General features: G+C 58.1%; 2 protein-coding genes across 6 annotated transcripts in view; one reads left to right on the forward strand and one right to left on the reverse strand.

Annotated features, from left to right (window-relative positions):
• CCDC12 (coiled-coil domain containing 12) overlaps nucleotides 1-9,997 on the forward strand; it is a 74,881-nt gene extending 64,884 nt beyond the window's left edge. The window contains exons 8-10 of one of the 4 annotated variants that reach the window (XR_007479867.1): nucleotides 6,805-6,879; nucleotides 7,148-8,007; nucleotides 9,326-9,997. The gene's annotated coding sequence lies outside the window, so the exon portion shown is untranslated. Of the gene's footprint in view, nucleotides 1-211; nucleotides 302-6,804; nucleotides 6,880-7,147; nucleotides 8,008-9,325 lie in introns of those variants that run through there. The other 3 variants (XR_007479866.1, XR_007479865.1, XR_004479186.2) reach the window with 3 other exon arrangements.
• PTH1R (parathyroid hormone 1 receptor) lies at nucleotides 43-22,564 on the reverse strand. Of its 2 annotated transcripts, XM_004283865.4 has the most exons (15): nucleotides 21,804-22,564; nucleotides 20,666-20,788; nucleotides 9,995-10,097; nucleotides 7,959-8,093; nucleotides 6,231-6,341; nucleotides 6,001-6,119; nucleotides 5,738-5,832; nucleotides 5,320-5,512; nucleotides 4,663-4,816; nucleotides 2,988-3,048; nucleotides 2,558-2,624; nucleotides 2,177-2,271; nucleotides 1,375-1,516; nucleotides 1,228-1,269; nucleotides 43-556 (listed from the first exon to the last, which is right to left on the reverse strand). In XM_004283865.4, the coding sequence occupies exons 2-15, from the start codon at nucleotides 20,738-20,740 to the stop codon at nucleotides 179-181; spliced, it is 1,770 nt and encodes a 589-aa protein (XP_004283913.1). In that variant the 5' UTR covers nucleotides 20,741-20,788; nucleotides 21,804-22,564; the 3' UTR covers nucleotides 43-178. The 2 variants fall into 2 exon arrangements, with proteins under 2 accessions (XP_004283913.1, XP_033269176.1); XM_033413285.2 differs by having other exon boundaries at nucleotides 20,666-22,564.

Consider the following 22,564-nt stretch of genomic DNA (forward strand, 5'->3'; position numbering starts at 1 on the left):
GGAATAGGTGCCCAGTTCAGACCACAGGAAGCCACACGCTGCTTCCTTTTCCTTTTTTTTTTTTTTTTTCCTGTTTTATCCTCCCAGCCCCAGTCCTGAGTGGGCAACTGTCCAACAACCTGTCTCTTGGTCCGCTTGTCCACCCTTATGTCCACAGGTCCAACCCTCGGGTCCCCAATCACATGACTGTCTCCCATTCCTCCTGCAATAGGACAGGTGGCCTGTCTGGTGCAGACGCCTCCTCATCCAGCCCCGAGCAGGAGCCGTTGAGGAACCCATCGTCCTTAGGAGCGGCCACGGCTGGTGGTGTGGTCTGAAGGGCTGGGGACCCTGGCTTGGTGTGGCCGGGCAGCTGGGGGTGGCCATTGGCTGTGGCAGCAGGCAGCAGGCGGGGGCTGAGGGGCAGGCCAAGTCCCGTGCGGGGCCCTACATTGGTCACACTCGTGTGAGACACCATTGGACCGTAGCTGTAGCTGCTGCTCCCGCTGCGTGCCTTGCGCTTGAAGTCCAGTGCCAATGTCCAGCGGCTCCAGGATTTCTTGATCTCAGCCTGTACCTGGGATGGCAGGAGGAGGGTGGGTGGTCAGGTGTGCCCCTAACCCCTCTGCCACATGTCCCCAACCCCAGCGGTGCCCCCATCCCTGCCCCTGCAACACTCAGCACTGAATGTAAAGAGGCGCAGGCTGTTACTGGAAAATTTCAAGGCCAAGAAGAATCCCGTCATTCTCAGAACATGGCGCCTGGCTGCAGGCAGTTGACACACCCAGAATCTAGAAAGCTCAAATGACCCCAAGGGTGGATGAGTGTTCAATCTGGATGACAGACGATTCAACCGATTCAACCATGGGGCTGGGAAGATACTTGGCTTTGCCCACAAATCCTAGCGCATCCTCAGCCTGAATCATCTGGAAAGACTTCTCTCTGCCTTCAGAACGTCCTCAGGGATGTTCTTGGAGGAACAAAGTAAGAACCAGGCAGAAGAATGAAGGGACAGGACTCGGGAACCCCCGGAACTTCTTTTTCATTTTTTAATTAAAAAAATTTTTTTTTATTTTTGGCTGCACCTTGCGGCTTGTGGGATCTTAGTTCCCCGACCGGGGATCGAACCCGGGACCCCTGCAATGGAAGCACAGAGTCCTAACCACCGGAACACCAGGAAATTCCACCCACCCTCCCCCGGCACTTCTGCGTCCTTCCTGCCTTGCCCCAGCGTGGCCCACCGCTTACCTCGCCGTTACAGAAACAGTATATGATGGCGACAAAAAATCCCTGTGGAGAGAGGGTACTGGGTCAGGGCCCAGAGCTGCATCTGGAGAGGGTGGAAGCAGCCTTCCCAACCCCACCCGCCCCTCACCCTCAGACAGGGCTGCGCACCTGGAAGGAGTTGAAGAGCATCTCGTAGTGCATCTGGACTTGCCAGAGCGTCCCTGAGACCTCGGTGTATGGCGTGGCCATGAAGACGATGTAGTGGACGCCAAAGAGCGGCATGAGCACCAGTGTGGATTTGAGCAGCTTCCTGGGCCAGCGGGGCAGGGGGGTCAGGGTGGAGCCACTTCCCCCTCAACAGGCGCTGTGTACCCCGACCTGCCAACCCCAGGCTCCAGAAGCCACTAAAAGGCCCGAGGCTCTGGCAGCCAGTGGGGGAACCCAGTTCACCTGAGCCAATGACACTTTGTTTTCTCAGCAAAGTGTTAACAGGGCCCCTTAATTCTGAGGTGTCCCAGAGTGGACCATAAGTTATGTCGCCCTGTCCCAGGGCCCTTTGCACCTGCTGGTCCCTCTGCAGGCACTCCCCCACTCCCCCGTGGCCTTACCTCGGTATCCCAAGGTCCCTCCTCAGGTTTCAGTCAAGCTTCCGCCTTCTCAAGGCCACCCACTGCCCACCTGTCTCTCAGACTCCCTGCGACCAGCTCTCTGAGGAGAAGTCTGGGTTTGTCCTGCCCAGACCCCAGCTCTAGTGCAGGGCCTAGCACCAAGAGGCCCAGCCTGGCTTTGGGGTGCCCCCAGAAGCCAGGCAAGATCCCATCACTGCTGGCAGGGCCAGCAAGGGAGTCAGGAGCTGAGTCCTTCCTTGAGACAGGCTCATTCGTGGAGCCTCTGTCTGCTTTTGTACATGGTGCTGGTGTTGGATGACCCCTGAACTCTGAGGAGCCTGGGCATGGTGGGTGTGGCTCACCGGTACTGCTGCCGCGTGTCACACCGGCCAGCGTTTGTCTCCCGCAGCTTGGTGGCGAGGACCCGGACAATGTTGATGAAGAGGATGAAGTTGAGCTGTGGGAGTGAGGGAGGGCTGCGTCTCGAGGCTGCACCCTAGCAGAGAGGGGCAAGGACTCTGGGACCCATGACCCTGCTCAGGCTCTGCTCTGCCACTGTGTCTCCAGGTGGCTCCTTAGGCCCTTGGTTTCCCCATGTGGACTCGGGTGGGGATCAGCTGCTTCTTGGGCCTTGTGGCTCCAACCCTGGGGTCCAGGGAAGCCTCTATAGGTCCCTGTCAGGGGCTGGTCACTGGGACCCACGGTCCATACCCCGACCCAGCTCTGTGGCCACCCCTGCTTACCACAATGGAGGCCAGGATGGGCACCTGGATGATCCACTTCTTGTTCCCGGAGCTCAAGTCCCAGCACCTGGGGGAGGTTGAGGCATCAGCCCCCACCCCCTGCCGTTCCCAACCTGAGCCTTCCCACAGGGAGGCTCCAGAGCTGGTCTGCTCCGACATTAGCTGTCCCCCGACTCCCACCAAGAGCACAGGACAGGGGAGTGTCATATATGGCCAGGCCTGAGGCCACCCTCAGAGGTCCCTTCTGAAGTAGCCTCCGCTGACCCTGAGCGGGTACCCAGCTTGAAGCTGAACTGAAAACTCCTGAAACTGGGCCACTCAGGGCCAGGGTACAGGAGGTGCCCCTCACGTGCTCTACAGAGAAAGAGGGTAGCAGGGGTGTTTCTGGCCTGTGTCAGAGCCTCCTGCCCACTTCTCCACCTGGACCTACCCAGTGTTTGCCAGGGTGGCTCTCACACTGACCCACACAGCCACGAAGATGGCAGGCAGACCTGTGGGCACAGAGGGAGACAGTGTGTGAGGGACTGTCCATGATGTCTCTCTCCTCAGCCCACCTTGCCAGTCCCATTCCCCTCATGCCTGGTGACCCCCAGCTTAGCCCACCATTGTCCCTGACCCCCCTCACCCTGGGCACATGGGCTAATTGGTGACAGAGCCCTACTCTTGCTTGTGCTGCCCTGCTGTCCGCACAGCCTCCCCTCAGGGCTCCAGCCCTCAGGACCCTGTTCAGCCCTCTGCCCTCATCTTGGTTCCGCATCTTGTACCACACATGCACTCCTGCTGGGCACTTGGTGAATAAGGTATCACTAATTTATCCACACCCAGTCCATTCTGCCCTCCCCTCCCCTAAAGGGTGCTGCTCTGGGCTAGGGGTTCCCTGTGAGGGAGGGAGCTTATCATCACGGGTTTTCTATTCCAGCACTGCCACCCTTTACAAAGTCCTAGCCCCATGGATGAGGCTGGATAGGGTGTGCTGTTGTTCCAGGATGGATAAAGGGCTACAGGGAAATCTCAGTGTGCCCAGGCCCAAGCCAACTCAGATGGTACATGGTACCTCTGAGTGAGTTTTGCCTCTAGGAAGGAGCCCAAATCCCCACCCTCTGCCCCCACACACTTCATTCTAGGCCCAGGATACCCTTGGGAAGGGCAGGGCATGACCTGGGTTTACGCAAGGAAAAGAGCTGTGACATTCCTGTGCCACAAAGTTCTCTGTGTTCCCCTATCTTTGTGCTTCCCGCCCACACTGATACCCTCTAGCCCCAGAGCCCACATCAGCCTGCAACTCTGGGGCTTGCCATGGATGAGGTCAAGGTCAGAGTGTCCACCAAAGGGCAGGGAGGCTATGGCTGTTGATGTGGGGGCCTCTAGGTGCTGAGCGCAGGGAGGGCTCCAGCCACCCAGCCTACCCTTCTGCAGTCTGGCCAGTTGCCCCGGAGCCTGGCCAAGCTCTGGAGCTGCCAACAATAATGGACAATTATTGGTAACTCGATCCCACAGCCTGTGGGGGGAGGAGTGCAGAACCCCAGCAACCCATTCTGCAGAGGAGCTGCTGAAGCCTAGATGATGCTAGAGCCAAGGCCTGCAGTTCTGGGCCATGGACCCTGTGGGCAGGGTGGCAGAAGCATGGACAGCTCCATGCAGCGTGGGGACTGGTGGAGAAGTGGGGCTCAGGGTAGAGGGAGCGTTCCAGATCCCAACTCCAGCCCCAGCAGTGGTGATACAGTGGTGAGAATAGCTGCCTTCCAACTCCAGCCCCAGGCTGACCTCTGACCCAAGATCCACTCTGATCCTGAGTGGAATCTTGACCTGAGAGTCCCCCCCTCCCTCTCCTGGGCTGAGCCTCAACCCTGGGTGAACCTGCCTCCAGGTGAGCCCCAACTCCAGGCTGAGACAACCCCAAGTGAACCCTAACCCTTGGCCAAGCCCTGTTCGCTGAGCTTGCGGTGGGGGGGGGGGGGGCAGGCAGTCACAGAAGGCTCACCACCTGCTGCCCCACATCCGGCACAGGATACGCTGTATAGGTGCTTTCCCCTCAGTGGCACTCTCTGACCCTGCTGCCCATGGTCCTACCCTGCTTGCACCTCGCTGCCTGCGTGCCTGCGTACCCCAGCCGAAGATCGTGAAGCCCCAGAGGTACTTCTTCTCTGAGAAGAAGGCCATGAAGATGAGACTGTGCAGGTACAGCCCCTCCACCAGAATCCAGTAGTAGTTGGTAGCCAGGAAGTAAAGGAAGAAGGTCACAGTCACCCGGCAGCCCACCTAGGAGACCAGCTGGTGTTAGCCAGAAAGCAGGACCTGCATCTGGGGAGGGCTGGGCTGGACTGAGGGATGGGCAGTGGGAGGGGGTGCTGGTAAGATAGGACAGGTGCTAGTCAAGCTGGTGAGGAAGGGACAGGCTCTACCAAGGGCAGGGGCTGAGGGGTGTGTGTGGAGGCGATGTTGCCCAGGCAGGAGGGCACCGACGACGGGGGTGGGGGATCAAGGTGAAGAGGTGGGGTGACTGGTGGTCCGGGGCCGAGGCAGGAGTGTTGATGAAAGTGCGGGGAGGGGGAACACTCACAAAGCTCTGGGCAACAGGGCCTGGAAGCAGGGCTGAGAGATGCAATGCACGCAGAGAGGTGGGTGTGAGTGGCCTGAAGCGCGTGGCTGCAGGAGACAGGCGGGGGCGAGGGCAGAGGCGCCGCAGGGTGGGTGGGGCTCCCGCGAAGCCATTGGTGGCTAGGGGCCCCGGGCGGGCGCGAGCCGCCGGAGGGGGCACTCACGTAGCCGGCGGCGGCGGCGGGCGGCGGCGGTGCCTGGGCGATGGCGCGCAGCTCTTCCTCCGTGAGGCGCTCAGCCTCATCAAGCGTGGCGCCGGAGTAGAGCACCGCGTCCTTGACGAAGATGCTCACGGCGCGAAGCATGAAGGACAGGAACAGGTGCATGTGGATGTAGTTGCGTGTGCAGTGCAGCCTCCTGCGGAGCGCGCGACAACACCGTGGGTGGGGGCACGGGGACGCGCGGCGGGAGGGCACGAAGCGGGGCTTGGTGTGCAGGGGTACAGTGAGCGGAAGAGAGACATTATGCCTCCGCCCCGTCCAATCACGCCCTTGGCCACGCCCCACGCCCCCCACCTCGGCCCTTCCCCGACCACGTCCCCTCCCCACCCCAGACCCCCGCCGCACTCCTCGCCCCGCCCACCTAAAGTAGGCCAGGATGAGGACAGCCACGGTGAGAGAGGCCAGCGAGACGGAGTAGCCCACAGTGTAGATCATGCCCAGGCGGTCAAACACCTCCTGTGCAGGTGGGGAGTTACTGTCAGAGCCCTGGGACTGGGGTGAGCATCAGGTTAAGGGTCAGAGGCCACTTTAAGGTTGCTGGATGAGTCAGGACTAGGTTCAGGGGTCACCAGTGGAGTGGGCTGGCCTTACACGGGTCAGGTTAGGGAGGGGGAAGCCTCGCACCCGTTCACGAGTCTCATTGGTCAGGAACTTGACACACTCGCTGTAGTTGGCCCATGTCCGGTTGTGCCCTGGCACCAGCTCCCAGCTGCCATTACGGTCACAGCGACGGTAGGCATGGCCTGCAGGTCCATAGGAGGGTCAGGGCAGGCAGAGAGGTCTGGCACCACTGAAGCCCTGAGCTCCAAGTCCTGACATCCCTGTGGTCCCCACCCTACTCCAGCCCGCCTTACCTTTATGATTGAAGTCATAAATGTAGTCGGGACAGGGCATGGCCACCACCTCACCTGGTGCCCCCAGCGGCCAGCACAGGATGTGGTCCCACTCTGGCAGGCAGGGGCGCCCTGTGACCACAGAGATAGACAGAAAAGGTGGGGGACATCAGTCAGATCCATGGTTAGTGACCCAGAGGAATAAACACACCTGTGGTCTCTGGCTCCCTCAGGGATAGGTGTGCCCCAAGACTGGAGAGCTCAGGCCTGGAGCATTCTGGAGAGAATGTATTGAGCCCTTACTCCCTACTGTGCCCTGCACCCACCTGGCCTCATAGAATTCCCTCAGACCCTCTATGCAGGTGCTGGTAATGGTCCTATTTTCTAGATTGGCTGGTGGAGGCCAAGAGAGGCGAGTGATTTACCAAGGTCATACAGCCCGGGGCCCTGCCCTCCTCTGGTGCTCAGCCCCTAGCCAGGTCTCTCTCTTTTCTCTCTGTTCTTGGTCCCACCTTCCAGGTGTCCCTAAAGAAGAGCAAGTTCCCAGACTAACTGTCCCTCAGCTGAGAATGTTTCCTATGTGCTCCTTGCCCAGGGACCATGGACTAGAGGAAGAAGGTCTAGTTTCCAGTGCCAGCCGGACTCCTGAAGAGCTGCCCACCTCATGCAGGTGTCTACTCTCTTTGCACTTCAGTTTCTTCATTGGGAAATTGGGATTGATATGCACTTCCACCACTGTCCAAGACCCGCCCTGAGCACCTGCTGTGAGACTCTGGTGACCACTTGTGGGGGTACATATAATCCCCCCAATCTAAGTGCTAACTGTGGGATTCAAGGCAGGGAGACACATCCCACTTTGGGGCTCCAGCCTCACAGCAGAGATGCTAAGTGACCTTGGAGCGTCTCCAGCCTCTGGATCTTCCACTTTCCACTCCCAGCTTCCTTCTTCCCCCTGCAGGGCTCCAACCACAGGACTCTCCAGCCACCCTGGAAGGTTGCCTTGATGGCTAGACCCACCCCGGCTTGGTGAAAGGCTCTCTGTCCTGGGCACCATATTCCCAGCCCCGCCTGGCCAGGCCCACAATTCCCTCTGATCCCTGGGGAGCCACAGGGTGACCACAGCCTCCCAGATGTGGCCCATCTGGAATCTGCTGCCCACCCAGCCGGTTCAAACTGGCCCTGTGGCTGCAGCCTGGGCTCTGCGTTTGTCTCTCCTTACCTCCCTGAGGGACAATGCAGCCCGCATCTCCCTCCTCTTCTCTTCTGCCCTCCTTGTCCCACTGTCTGGCCCCACCCCTTCACAGCCGCCCTTCTGTCCTGCTCTGTCTCTATGGCCAACCCCACTATGTGTCTTGATGCACCCTCCTATGACACCCTGAGTCCCAGTCCCAGTGTGTGCCTCCTGGTCCCCTCTCTGTCTCTTCCTGCCTCTCTTTGTCTCTGGATCTCTCCCAGCCTCTCCCTGCCCCTCTGTCTCCTGGGTTCTCTGTCATCTCTCTCCATGGGAGGGGCCACAGCCCTGGGTCCACCCCTGAGGTGTGCAGTCAAATTCTCTGCCCACATCTCCTGGGGGCCCTAGTCCATCCAGCTTGCCTGCCCCCTCCACACTCTGCCCCCTGGGCTGAGTCTCCTCCTAGCACCTCCCCTCCTACAAGAGCCGAGGAGCATGAGCTCACATGAAGGCTGTGGAGCCGTGGGGCAAGTGGGTCCGAGTCGGTCTCAGATGGATGCATGGAAGCACAGACGTACCTCGGTGCCTGCTGCCAGCGGACACCTCCTTGTCCTCCTCAGACTCAGGGTAGAGCTTCCCAGATGCCTTCTCTTTCTTGGGCTTCCCTGATGTGGATGCAGATGCCCATCCTTTGCCTGATTCCATTATGTCAGCTGGAGAAATTAGGCCAGTTATGGCTGTTGACAGCACTACAGCAGAAGACCCAGGGTACCCTCCTGCCTCAGACTCCCCCTTTGTACCATGGGGGTTGTCCCCTGCCCTGCTGACACCTAGGCTGATGACAGGTAGGGACGTGCTTTACAAACTGTAAAGTGCTTGCCAGGTGCAGAAGTAATCAGTCGGCATGGAGACTGTAAACAAGGGGTTCAAATGGTAACGAACACAATTCAGGTGTGGGATCAACTAGTGAGTGGGTTGAGCGGTAAATCCGGGCAGAAATGTCTGACCCAGGAGTCACAGCCAAAGCCCACGCAGGAGGCGAAGGCCCCACCAGGGGGCGCATGGCAAAAGTAGACAGTAGTGGTGATGTCAACAGAGGTGAAACAGTGAAAATGAATCCCGGCCAGAGCGCTGTGTAGGTCGAGAAGCTGGTGGTACGAAAGACAAGAGCAAGATGCAGTTGTCAAGGGAAGACAGATGAGCCCACCTACCCCATCCCCTGCCCTAGGATACCCAAGTAAGGGGTTCACAGCTTCCACAAGGGACCCTGGAGACTCTCCATCTGAGATGGGGCCTGGCCTTTCCCTCCACTGGAGAGATGCCTGAGGTCTCTCTTCCTTGCTGAAAGTCTTCCTCATTATCTAACCTTCAGCTACAGCCCAAGCCAAGGCCCCCTGGCCCTCGCATGTCGGGGTTTGTGGCAACAATGAGAAGCTGAGTGCAGACACCCTGGGCTGGGATAGAATGGCTGTGCCCATTTTCCTGCCTGCACCCTGGGGCATCAGTAGGGTGGGGGTAGCAGGATGAGGTAGAGTGGGAAGGGAAGGCCTCCATCGTGAACAAAGAGAGGGCAGAGGGAGGTGCCTCCATGCTTCCACAACCAGAAAGACGGCTGGGTTCAGGACTGCCCAGACCCTGATGTGACTGGGGCAGGGGAGCAGGGAGCCACCGGCGGGGCCAGTGTGGGCAGGGCTGTGACTGCAGAGACCATGTCAGTCCCTGTGAAGGGGAGCAAAGTCTGTGGGCTCCAGGGTACGTCACTGTGTGCTTGCGTCCTGGGTGTACATCAGCATCCCCTCCCAGCAGTCTGAGGGCCAGCGCAGGGGAGGAAGCTGTCTTCCCTGCCAGTCAGGTGGGGTCTGGGCCTCTTCCAGGTTGAGGAGATTAATCAGACAGAAGTCAGAGGCCTGGATGGTTGCTAATGAAGCTCCATTTCCGCTTCCAGGAAAGGGACTCAAGGAAGAGACCAGCTTGAGACTGGGGCAGGAGCTGTGAGGTCAGGTGAGTGCCCCTCCCAGCTTCACCATGGCAGGGGTCCCATGGAGATGCTGTGTTGGTAGAAGGAAGCCTTCCTACCCCATCAAGAACCCTTTACTGGACAGTGGATGTGACTGACATAGAAACCCATCCGTATCCCTCTATTCTCCTCCCCTTCCAGCCCCATTCTCCTGACTCTGGACACCTCTGCCTTGCCCTTTGCCCAGGGGGCCTTTTTCAAAGACCTATTCTTCCTTCTGCACCTGCACTGGATAGCTCCTCCTCCTGCAGGAAGCTGTCCCAGCCCACTCCAGCGGGGTCTGGAGCCCTCGTCAGTGCTCCTGATCGTGGCGTGCCTCACTAGATCTAAACCAGTTCGAGGTAATTCAGTCAGTAGTTGCCTCCGTAACCTCCTATCCCCACCCTGGGAGGGGAGGCTCAGTGCATCTCTGAGCCTGCTGACTTTAATCTCACCTGACTCACCCCATTTTTGGTCCTCACTTTGGCCTGGCCCACTTTACCTGGACCTACCCTCCCTTGGTGCCACTTGGATCTGCATCCTGGACTCCCACCTTCCTCTGGCCCCTCTGTCTCCTGACCTTGCCCCCAGACCCTCCTCCTTTAGCCCCGCCCCCACCTGGCCTCTGCAGGACTTCTTTGAGCCGCTTCTCACATTGGGCCTGGGCACGGTGCAGCAAGAAGATCTGCTCCTCTTTGGTCATGACGTCATCTGCATCCACCTACCAAGCCGAAGGTCAGATTGCAGGCAGGACTTCCCAGCAGAGCAGCAGACTCCACAACTATCCCAACCTCCTTGAGGGATTCCCCCCCCCTTTCCAAAGAATGCGGGAAATCTGCCTTATGTAGCTCCATTGTACAGACGGGAAGCCTCGGCTTCAAGGGGAAGGGCCTGCCCCACCATAGGGAAAAAAGGGGGAGGGGTGCTGTCCCCTGCTTGCCCGATAGTAACCCCATAGGCTGCAGCCACTGATATTCTCTGTCCAGTCTGTTCCCCAGGGGTACATGGGAAAGGGATGGAATGTCCCAGGGTGGATCCTCACAGGATCCTGGCTGTCTATTGGGGACCTGGGTGGAGAGGGGGTGGATAAGGGGTGGTGAACTCTGGGGAAAGAAACAGGGCCTGGATTCCTTCAAGTCCTAGTGCCCTCGGGACCTTGGGAGTCACCAATTTCCATCCTGGCCCTCTCCCCAGTCAGTGCTTTCCCCGTGAATGGAGAGTGCCTCAACTCCTCCCACCCTTGAGGTCCCAAGAGGGAGAGGATGGAGAAATTGCTGGCAAGTGGTCTGGGTTGGGCGGGGCACTCCTGTGCAGGCTGTGGGTGGGAGTCACCCACATCCATTGCTTATCTGGAAGTTTCCCTACATCCAAGTAGACCCTGTGTTCTGATGATGTGGACCGGCCTTTGCTCCTGCTGTTCCCTCTGCCTGGAATGTCCTTCCTTTCTTTCCTTCCAGCATGTACACCCTGGGTATTGGCTGCCACCCACGAGGATTCACTGGCATCATTTTAAGGAAGGGAGCAGGAACGTCACGGAGGTGGGGGTGAGATGGGACTCACTCTGAGCCTCTGTTTCCCTGACTTAGGGTTGGAAGGAAGTCAGGGGGTAAAGGCAGCATCCCGCCCTGGGAAAAACTCAGTGTGCCCAAGCCCAGCCACTCCCATGAGTGGGACCCACAAGAGGTTAATGCATCCCCTCAGACCCCACCTTCACCCCCAAGTCAGGGCCATGTCCCCGCAGACCCCCAGGACAGAGCCTGGTTCCCTTAGACCTCCAACAGGCAGAGCTGCATCCCCTCAGACATCCCCTGTCAGGGCCCGGTCCCTTCAGTCTGAGCGGAGCTTTGGAGGGTGGGAGAGCCCAGAGGAGGCAGGGGAGGGAGGTGGAGGTGGGGGGAAGGGGCGGGCCCCATTATGCGGGGGCGGGCAGCCGCCGGGAGGGTCAGGGAGACCGCTGCAGGGAGAAGTTAATTGACCGAGTCTCTCGGTGGCAGCAGCAAGGGCTTCTAGGGCCAAGGAGTCTCCAGTTGGCTCGGCTGGGATTGGGTTCTGCTGGTTTCACTTAGCAGAGGCGCGTGCGCGTCTTTGCGTGTGAGTGGCGGCACAGCCTTGAGTGGCCGCGCACAATGCTGTCTGGCTGGTGTGTGCACTCGTGTGTGCCCCTGTCTCTGTATATTCTCACGTGGGGATCGTCCAGCACGCACATTTGGGACGTGAGCCTGAGGTGTCTGTGAACATGCATGTGTACCTATGTTTCTGGGCAAAGGTCCGCGTGTGTGTGTCTGCGAGTGTGTGATACGGTTGCTCATTAGCCTGCATGTCTGTGGGTGTCCGTGCTTTCGCGGATCACTGGCGTCTGAGTTGGACCCTGAGATCTCAGCTGGACCCAATGCCCGGGAACTGCTGGAGAGATTCCCACGTGCTTGCTGCTGGCCCCTACAGCTCCTCTAACTTCCCCCACCCGCAGCTAAGGCTGAGCAGGCTGGGGCAGAAGTAGCCCTGGGGAGATGGGGCTTGAGGGAGGACAACTAGGGTTTTCCCTAATCCAGGGGGCTCCAAGACTAACCTGAAGTTCTCTTTGTGCCTCTGGCATTGGGGATCCAAGCTGCTGAGGGGTCTGATCCCTGGGTAGCTGCCCTGCCCATCCCACCCCCACTACAGCACCCTTTCACCTCCATTTCCATTACTGCAACTAGTACCTCTGTCAGTAACCACCACCACCATCACCACCACAACCAACACCACCAACACAACCACGCTGCCCACCGCCAATACCATCGATACCACTGGCAGCGGCAGCAGCAGCACCACCATTACCCCCATGAACACTAACTACTATTACCATCGGTATACCCACCATCATCACCATCACAACTGGTAGAACATCATTACCATCACCACCACCAGTGCTGTTTCCACCAGCACGATTACCACCGTGACCATCACCACCACCTCCAGTATTACCACCAGCATTGCCATCCCCACCAGCACCATTACCACCAAAGGCAACATCAGCACCATCACTGCCACCAGCCCCGTAACCACGGTCAGTACCACCTTTCCTATCATCTTATCCTTACTCCCTCAGCATGCCCCCTTCCCCACCACCCCTTCCTCCTTCTGCCCACCTTCATCTCTTTCAAGATGAACAGATAATCACCAGATTTTTTCCAGCTGAGGAAAAGCTCCTGAGTGGCTGACAGGCTTCCACCAGTCCCCAAAGTCTGGCACACCAGCCCTCCCGATAGACAGACTAGCCCACTGATGTGACCCACTGAGGGTTACGGCTGATGGCCTAGACTAAAGGCATGCAGCCATGGGTTGAAAACTGCCCATTTGGCAGACTGACAGACAGACAGGTGTGCAGCTGGGTGACGACCAGGAACTGACCCACACCCCCTATCACAGGCCCAAGGCATCTGCTCAGCCGCCACCTACTGCTACTGCTGCCCTCTGTGGCCAAGAGGAGGCACATCCTCTTTTCTGGAGTCTCATTTCCCGGTGGGTCTGGGAATGCCCAGGAGAGGGGCATGTGCTTCAGGCACCAGATAGCCCCCAGATTCCTTCACCCACAGGGACGGTGGCACCATCTCTGGCCTCCCTGGACTGTACGCCCCATTTCTCTGTCACCCAATCATGGCAGAACTGCCATTGCAGCAAGAAGGATTCAAGCCAAGGAGTCAAGAAAGCACTTTCCCAAGGGGTGGAGGGCAGCTCTACACCAAGGGCATCCCCACTTGCTTTAGAGTACAGCTCCCCTGCCTGGAATTCGTCCATCACCTCTCCCTCCAGCTGCACCCTCTCCTCATCTAAGGAGATGCTGCCACCAGCATCTTGAATCCTGTCTTGAATCCTGTCTCCACCACTGACTGACTTTGTATCTTTGGCAAAGCTGTTTAACCCTTGTGCCTCAGTCTCCCATGTGTAAAATCAAGATAATAATAGGGCTGTTGTGAGGGTTAAATGAGGTCCTGTATGAAAAGCTTGGGCAGAGGTGGGGCCCACAAAAAGCTGGTTGCTATTATTACCACTGGGTCAGCAGCAGCACCAAGTCATGGCTCCCCGCCTCTGGCTATGGGCCACTGTGCTGCCGGGCACCATGGGTGCCCCCAGGCTCAGGACCCAGAGAGGCAGGGGGAGACTGTCTGAGTAGATGACTAAACCAGGGGGCCACAGTGAGGAGCAGGTGGGTGGTGGGACTCCAAGGAGGATTGGGAGCAGGGGGTACAGGAGGGCCTGCAGGTGAGGTCTGCCTGGCCAGCTTTTGGGGTGAAAGGACACCCCGATAACTCCCTGCATTTCTGGATCCACCCTGGACTCACACTAAGATTCAGGGTCACTGCCAGACCCCCATACTTGGGCTTAAGGGGCAGGAGGGCCCCTCCTCTGCCTCTGCCCTGAGTGAGGTCTTTTCTAATGGAGTGATGCAGAAAATGCTGAGAGCTCTGATTCTCCTCCTGGCCTGGCCACTCCATCCGCTGCACCCTCCCCGACCAGCCCCGTTCCCCCCGCAGAGTTCAGTGTTTCCTGGCCTAGCTCCTGGTAAGGAGGACTCAGACTTGTATCATTTTAGATCCAGAGAGTCTGTGCATCTCGGGTCTCACGGATGAGGACTGAGGGACCTGGAGCTGGGTCATGGCCAAGGGTCAGTTAGTCCATACCCACCACTGATAGGGTCACCTAGCCCTGGTGCCAGGTGTCCCGAACCCCTCTTCCTCCCACGCCCCTCCTACAGTCTCGGGTTAGGGCTGACTTCCCCTGACCTAACCATTGGAGGGCTCGGCTGTAGCACTCTCCCCATGTTCATCCCTCCAACGTGGAACCTTCCTGTGTGCACACATGTGCGTGATCTGCAGTTTGTGAACATGCAGGGAGAGAAGTGGCCTGGGAGCCTAGGGCTGGTATTTGTGGGGCCACAGGCAGGGTGCAGATGCGGGCTGGAAGCCAGTATGTTATCTACAAACATAGAAGCTGCTGTCTCAGAGAGAAAGTAATGTGTGGTCAAGAAGCCCGGATGTGCTTCTCATTTCCTGAGTTCAGAAGCTCAAAGGAAGAGAAAAGCCATCTGCTCAGTACCCCTCCCGCCAGGGGGCAAGCAGCTCCTCCTAACTCAGCTCCCAGGGAGACCCCATTGAGAACGGTGTTGGAGCTGCAGATGACAGTGATGGGGGCAGTGGGGGTGGAGGTGAAGACAGTGAGTGGGGCGATGTCAAGGCTAATGATGGTGATGGAGGTGTGATGGTGACAGTGGTGGTGGAGAGTCAGTTTCATGCCACTGACCAAATGAGGGCCACTCCTCTCAGTTCCTCTCCTAACTGCCAAATTCCACACACTTGCTGTCTGTGATCCCAGACATGCCTACATTCTCCTCCTCCAGGCAAAACAAAGGAGGAAATACAAGGGATCCTTCTTCAGCTGCTGACACCTCTGTCTCTGGGAAAGAGGCTCCTTCTACTGCTTGGTGTCAGCCTCAGGATGCCCTCTTGGGTCATCTCATCTATCGCTCTGACTGGCGTCAGCCTGCTCCCCCAGGGGAAGACAGCTGCTGGCTTCTTGCTCACCTCCAGAGAAAGCAGATCTACCAACATTCATCCCTGGATGTGACCGGTGTCTCCCACCCCACGAGAGCCCCTCTACATGTTGGCACCAGCCATTGCCCCTGGAGCTTTAACCACATCTCCTTCAACATCCCCATCTTACGAATGAGGCCACTGAGGCGAGAGTACAGTTTGAAAGAAGAGGGCCAGGAATGGAGCTAAGGTCTGCTTGATACTGAAGCAACAACCCCAGAGGAAGGGAAAGAAAGGAGGAAGTACCCCGCCACATGGGTCCTCTAGTGCCAGCCTCAATACCAGTTTTCCACAGAGTTCTTCTGGATTCTGTCTTTCACTGTGTCAAGCAAGAGCCTCTTTGCAGAGCACCTAAGGCAGCTTCCACAAAGGTAATTCAGGAATGGACGCAGACTTAAAGGTGATCAGGTGGTGATGGCGTGGGTGATGGCAGCTTGTGCTCAGCTCTAACTGGGCAGAGGATAGTTGCACCCTCGTATTAGGAGGGAGGAGAGTTTGTACCTTCAGAAAAGCCAGGAGGAGAAAACCTTGGCTAACAGGAGACCCCCTCGTGACCTCCTGGCCTTCCTGCCCCTCTTCTCCAGGTCCCACTACTGGGACCTGTGCTGGCACCCCTCGATGTCTCCCATGCCGGCTGGCTAGGCACTGCTCCCTGCCCTTGCTGCCTTCTGTCTGTCTGTCTGGCCTGAGCAGGCTGGGACGGGTTCCCTGCCGGGGACGCTCCTGCCCCACCACGCCATGGCTGACAAGTGCTGACTTTTCCTCCCCTCCGCCTGGCCTTCCTGAACAGGCTGCCTGTGTTCGGGGCTGGGAGGGGCTGGGGGGAGGCACTGTGACGCCTCTCATCCTGGCCAGCGTGGAGGCCTTCAGGGCAGGCAGTGGGATGGAGCCTGGGATGGCAGAGTTGGCTGCTAGGACCCTGTGGATCTTCATAAGTGGCCTCTACCTGGGCTTGGAGACCAAGGCCCAGAAGGATGGTATGACCTAACCTAACCATAACCTGGTCAGCAGAACAGAATCCTACCAGGTCTCACCTCTGCACAAGGCAGGTCCCAACCTGGTCAGCAGAACAGAATCCTACCAGGTCTCACCTCTGCAAAAGGCAGGTCCCAGAGTTGGGGTTCTGAAAGGTTTGGAGGTTTCTGATGTCTTTGAGAATCTGAGCAAAACTTTGCACCCTCTCCCAGTCACACTATATTTTGCAGACAATTTCAGGCATCTGCAAACCCCCCACTCCACCCTTTCTTTTTCGTGGGGGCTCTCTGAAAGAGCTGCCTTCCTGATGTGGTGGCCGGACCAGGGAGTGTCCCCAGAAGGCCCACAACAGGAATCTGGGGGAGGCCTCTTGATGCCTCATTAAAACATTCCGAAGAAAACCCAAGTTCCCGGGAGGGCTCGGCCCCCCTCCTCCTGCTCTGTCCACAGGCAGCTCCCAGACCTGGGGTGGAGGGTGGAGGTGTTTAAGGGCAGGTGATATAAAAAGCTTCAACGAATCAATACGAAAAAGACAAATAACCCGTAGAAAGATGGGTAATGGCTCTGAGCAAGCTCTTAGAAGATGGACAATAAGCCAATGTAAAAGTCCAAAAGCTCACTGGTAATTGGCATATTAAAATGGCAAGAGACACCATGGCCAAGGTGAGGAAAAGAATCTTCGGGCTACCCTGTGAGACAGAGGGTGTGGGGAAGAGACCTCCTCCGTCATTCCTAGTGCTGAGTACAAACCCACACAGGCTTTTTAGAGGGCAGTGTGGCCATATCTATTAAAATAAAAAATATGCATGTTCTCAGACCCAGCAATGACAGAATCTAGAAATATCCTACAGGGAAATGGTCACACAAGGACATGAGAAGGCACTTCAAGGAGTTTCCCTGCCACCATCTGGAATCTCTCTCTCTCTCTCTCTCTCTCCCACACACACACACACACACACACTCATACAAACACACATGAAACTATCTAAACGTACATTCCTAGGGACTGCTTAATGAATCTCAGGTTTTGGAACACTATGCAGCCTTTAAAAAGATTTATATTCACTGACATGAAGATCTCCAAGACACATCTGTAAGTAGAAAAATGCACATGGCAGAGCCCTATCTACAAACTGCTATCATTTACTAAAAAACAAATAGCGGGGCTTCCCTGGTGGCACAGTGGTTAGGAATCCGCCTGCCAATGCAGGGGACATGGGTTCGAGCCCTAGTCCGGGAAGATCCCACATGCCGCGGAGCAACTAAGCCCGTGCGCCACAACTACCTAGCCTGCGCTCTAGAGCCCGTGAGCCACAACTACTGAAGCCTGTGCACAGCAACGAACCCAATGCAGCCAAAGATAATAAATAAATTAAATAAATAAATTTATAAAAACAAACAGAGAGCAAATGACAGAATAAAACTATCTACTTTATATGCACACAAAAAGGTACCTGTTTGGAAATATACAGAAAAGGATCTGGGAGGACATCCCCCACCCACACTGTTTAAAATTGCTTTCTCTAGAATAGGGAATGGGTTTGGGAGTAATCAAGGATAACTTCTGTTTAATCCGTATTACTTGACTCTTTTATAAGAAAGAACATATTCCAGTATTAGTTATGAAATTAAAATAAGAAAATAAAAGTAAAATAACCAAAGGATTCTACTTAAAAAAAAAAAGAAAGAGACAAGAAAAAGAAAACCTAAGTGGGACATAGGGATCTCCTGCCAGCATAAGCCCTCACCCTGCTTTGGAGGAAGACGCTCAGTGCAGGAATCTGAAGACTTGGGTTCAAATCCCACCTCTGCCACAGACTCACTGTGTGACCCTCAGGGCCCTTTCCCATAAAATGGGTGGATGAACAGCTGGAATGAGAAACTATCTGTGACCATTTCTAGGTCAGAATCCGGGGATGGCCACTGTTCAATACGTGTTGGTTCCTTCCTGTCTTTAAAAGTGAGCCCCTTGGCTGAGCTGCCCTTGGAGCCTGCTGAGAAGGGTTCCCTGGGTCCCACCTACCCCAATCTCTCCTGAGTCTGACCCTGAGGTCATATCTCTACACTCTAAGCCTCCCAACCCCACAACGCTGACCTTCAGCCTCTCCCACTGCAGTTTCCTCTTCTTCGCAAGCGTGCATGCTGAGGGTGTCCTTAGGATGAGGCATCCCCAAGGATAAGACCACCCGTTTCCTCCCACTCACAATCTGTGGACCCATCCCTTCCTCCAAACTTCAGCCCACCTGACTCCCAACCTCACAGCTACTGTTTTCTGTAAGGCACAAGATGGACCAGCTGAGTCTGGCCACAGCCAGTGTCCTCCCAGTGGGACACTTGTTGGTCCTCCAACCATGAGGTCCCTCCCTCATGGAGGATGATGTGAGCCTGGTCCTGGGGCCAGCTGGGCAGGCAGCATATTGGTTTGGTGACAGGGTCCATCAGCTGAGGGTGGAAGCAGTATCCCCTGGGTTTAGGAGAGGGAGCTGGCAGACTCAGTTTCTTGCTGGCTCCAGCTGAGGCCAGGGGGCCTACAGGGTGTTGGGTGACCCTCAGGCCATATCCTCTATCCCCGGAGCCACGGAAGGTTCATTGCACTCACGGCCTGAGTGTGCAGCCATAGATGTCTCAACAAGGTCCCAGGGCAGACCCAGCCCTGGCATCCCTCCTCCTTTCCTACCCTCAGCCTTGGGCCAGGGCTAAGCTGGGCAAATTCTCTGCATGTGCCTCAGCTTCCCTGGAAATCAGTGTGGGTCCCTCATAGAGGCACAGGGCTTGGCACTTGTTGACATGCAACAAATAATGGTCATATCGGTTGTGTGAAGGTCAGTTAAAGGGGACAATAACAGAACCTTTCTCAGAGGGTTGTTGGAAAGATTAAACTAGCTAATATTGTAAAGTGCTTAGAACAGTTTCTGGCAAGCAGACAGCACTACAGAAGCATTTATTAAATAAAAACAAGAAAACAATAGACCTGGATGCACATGTGACCACAAACACACACACACATGCATAACTATGCTTCTACAAGTCATGTGCAGACCGCAGCCTCAGACACACGTGAGCTCACACAAGGTCTCAGACACTCGCACTTACGCAGACCCAGAGAATACCATGCTGAGTCCCACAGAGCCCTGCTTCGACACACAGATATACTCACAGGTCACCCACGCCCATCACCCTGTCTATTCCTCTACAGTCACTTGCACACATGTGTGCACGCAGACCACACTGGCTGGCTCTGCACAGTGGCTATGCTCACACACCCTGGAAGGGGCCCTGGGAAAGGTAAGCCTGGCCCGAGGGGAGGCAGGGGAAATGGCTCTGGGCCCCGGCATTCACCAGTGTTTGGAGCATCCCTGCACAGGGTGCTGATAGTCTCTGAACCTCAGTTTCCTTATCAACAAATCCTTGTATGGGGCGATGTCTCTGGCTTTGGGGTGCCATGCTGTGTGGGCACGGACAACAGTGAATGGGGTGTACTGAGGCCAGCAGAGGAGAGGAGAGCCTCAGATCAAGGGATTCTTAGGCAAATGTTTCCTTCTTGGTGTCTTTTTACAGATAGGGAAACTGAGGCGTGGAGAAGGATAGCCCAAGGTTACACAGGCATTGGCAGAGCTGGAGGAATCCAAGAGCTCCTGCCTTCCCGCCTGGGGCACCACCTGGAGCTGGTCAGGGGAAGGCTGCCTGCCTGTGTCTGTAGATGGCAAATAGCCGCACCTGGGAGGTGAGGGGGAGGCAGCAGGGGGTCTTGAAGTCAGACACAGGCAGACAGTCTCCTCAGCAATTGCTGATTCCCCCAGGACAGGGCTGCTGTGGGATCTGACTGACTCCCCAGGAAATGGTCCCCAGACCCTGGCCCAGTCTGAGGAGGGTACTCAGCTCTTTGTCTCCAGCTCTTGGCCTCCGCCAGTCTCTCCCTATTTTTCTTTGCTATTCTTGGTCTATCTACTCCTCCTGCTCTGGGGAGCTCTCACCCCCATCTTCTTTGTCTCTGTCTCTCTCTTCTCTCTCTCTAACCTTATCTGTCTGTCGCTTCTTCTCTCTCTGGTCCCCTCTTGGCCTCTGCTCTCAGGAGGGTACGAATGTGGGTCTCCTCACTCACCGGAGCATGTTTCTCCTGTGGGAGTGTTCTGTGAGGTCAGTCTCCTTCAGGGGAGCTCCATCCCTCCTCCATGCCACACCATACCCGCCTCCCTGGGCAGACATCTTCCCATCTGGGTGAAGCTGGGCATGAGTGCACGCATGTGTGTGTGCATGCGAAGGTGAGAGCTTGAGGGGCCCTTAAATCCTACCCCCTGACCTCAGACCCACAGCCCTGTGTCCCAGACTGCAAACAAAACTTGCAGAAAACAGAGGACCCCAGAGCAAAGTCTGTGTGACCCTACATCAGGGCCAAAGTCTAATCTTCTGCTAGATCACACTGTCATCTTCCAGGGAGACACAGAGCAGTGATGCTCAGAGAAGCAGAAGATAGGAGGACCCTAACCACAGATTTCCAGACCTGGGACCCCAACCCAGTCTTCAGAAATAGGGAAGTCTTAGGCATCTGGAACCCAGAGTTCAGACATCCCAGAGACAGCAGGCACCGAGGATCCCGGGCCAGAGGGGACGCCCACCCAAAGTTCAGGATACTGGGGGAACTCAAGCCTCTGAGCCCTGGACACCTTCCCCCCACCCCCAGCCCCCGCCCAGGGACCCCAGAGCAAGCCCGAAGCCTGTCCTGGACTGCGAGCGGGGGACTTACCAGCACGTATGCGGAGCTGAGCACTGGGCAGCACAGCAGGAGCGCCAGGCCGGGCGCGATCCGGGCGGCCCCCATCGCCACCGCCTAGGGCCCCGTCCCTCGGGGCAGCCGCCGCTGCCGGCCCTGGTGGTGGTGGTGGTGGGGTACAGAGCTGCGTCAGGCCGGGCTGCCCCGCCCACGCCAGGGCCTAGGGGACCCCGGAGGCCCGGCGGCCCGAGGCCCCGGGGCCCGGCGCGGGGCCCATGCGCTGAGGGCTAGGGAGCGAGCGCAAAGGAGAGGGAGGGAGGGAGGAAGGGAGGCAGCCGGGGGCCGGGCGGGCGGCGGGCGGGCGCCGAGAGCTGCGGAGCTGCCCGTCTGCCTCGGAGAGGAGAAATCACATCCATATGGCCGGGCCCCCCGCCCCCGGCCCGCCCCCCGCCCCCCTCTCCCCCCGCACCGCCTTTTCTTTTCTTTTTTTTTTCTTTTGGGGAACTGGGAGCTGTGGCTTTGCCCCACGCCCAGTGGGGGAGGGGGCGGGGGAGGGGTTGGGGTCGCGGTCTGCAGGGGGCGAACGGGCTGTTATTTTTAGCTCCGCGGCTAGCGCAAGTAGGGGGGCGGGGTGGGCGGACGCGTTTTGCGCAGCTCCGGGCGTGCAGCTTGGGTACTCGATCCCAACTTTGCAAAGACACTGAGCCCTTCGGCGATCGGGCCGCCAGCTCCTTGCCCCTCGGCCCCCTCTGATCCTCATCCCGTCCGCGGCCGCCTCCGGCACTCCTCCCCATCCTCGGCCGGAGCCCCGCCTGCGCCCGCGCCGCTAGAGCGCGCCTGCGGCCGGGACGCCCGGTCTCTCTGCCTGTCTGTCAGTCCGTCTCTAGCTCCCCCGGCCTTGGCCTCCGTTCTTCCAGCAGCCCCGAGCTCCGTTTCGGTCACTCCCTCGCTCCCTCCCTCCCCTCCCCCTTTTCTCTCTACGAAAACATTTGCAAGTTTCCAAAAAAGCCACGGAGCCGAGCGGCGCGGGGCTGGCGGCTCCACGGGGCTCCGAAGAGGCGCCGCTGACTGACACCGAGACAAACCAGCCCGCCCGCCCCGGTCAGGCCCGGAGTCACCCTACCCAACTCCAACCCGCTCCCCTCGCCGCTGGCCCCCAACCCCGACTTACTCCGAGCGCGCCGCCGCGGCCCCCGCCTAGCCATGGGTGTCGGGGATCCCCCGACAGCCTCCCCAGGACAGCGCCCCGTCCGCGGCCCCGGGGAGACTTCATGGAGCTCTTGGGATTCCCCGCTGGCCGGCCTGGCTTCCAGCGCCCCCCGCCCGGCCGCCTCTCGGAGCCGCCGCCCGCCGCGAGCGTCCCTCGCCTCGGCGTCTGCCGCTCCCCCTCCCCCCCCACCCCGCGGCCCGGGCGCCTCTTCCCTCCCCCGCGCCCTCCCTGGGCCTCTCCCGCCCCCGCCCCCCCTCCGTCTTCTCCGACGCGGGTGTGTGGAGCTGCAGAGCGGAGCTCGCCGCCCCCTGCCCCGGGACATTTCTCTAGAGGCCGCGGCCCGGGGTCGCACAGCGGCGGGATGTGAGTGTGGAGGGGACGGGGCCCGGGGAGCTTTGACATCGGGGTCCGGGAACGTGGCCCGAGCCGCTCCCGCCGCTTCATTTTCCTCTCCGGGAAGGCACAGACGTTATTTTTTCTGATCGTCCGGCCCCGGCCGGTGAATAGGGGCCCTCAGCCGCGAAGCAGGCCCTCTTCACTGGAGGTACCCAGCGCGCCCCCGGCCGCAGCGCTGTCTGTCCGCCCGCGGGACTCCCGCTCAGGCTGGACCGGGATCCCCGGAGAGGCTGCTCTGCCGCCAGCCCCAGAGCCTGGCTCCGCCACCGCCCTCCTGCCCGCCCCGCCCTCGCCTGGACCCCCAGCCTCAGGAATCTCCCAAGTGG

This window comes from Orcinus orca, chromosome 10, assembly GCF_937001465.1.
Source record: "Orcinus orca chromosome 10, mOrcOrc1.1, whole genome shotgun sequence".
Lineage (NCBI taxonomy): Eukaryota > Metazoa > Chordata > Mammalia > Artiodactyla > Delphinidae > Orcinus > Orcinus orca.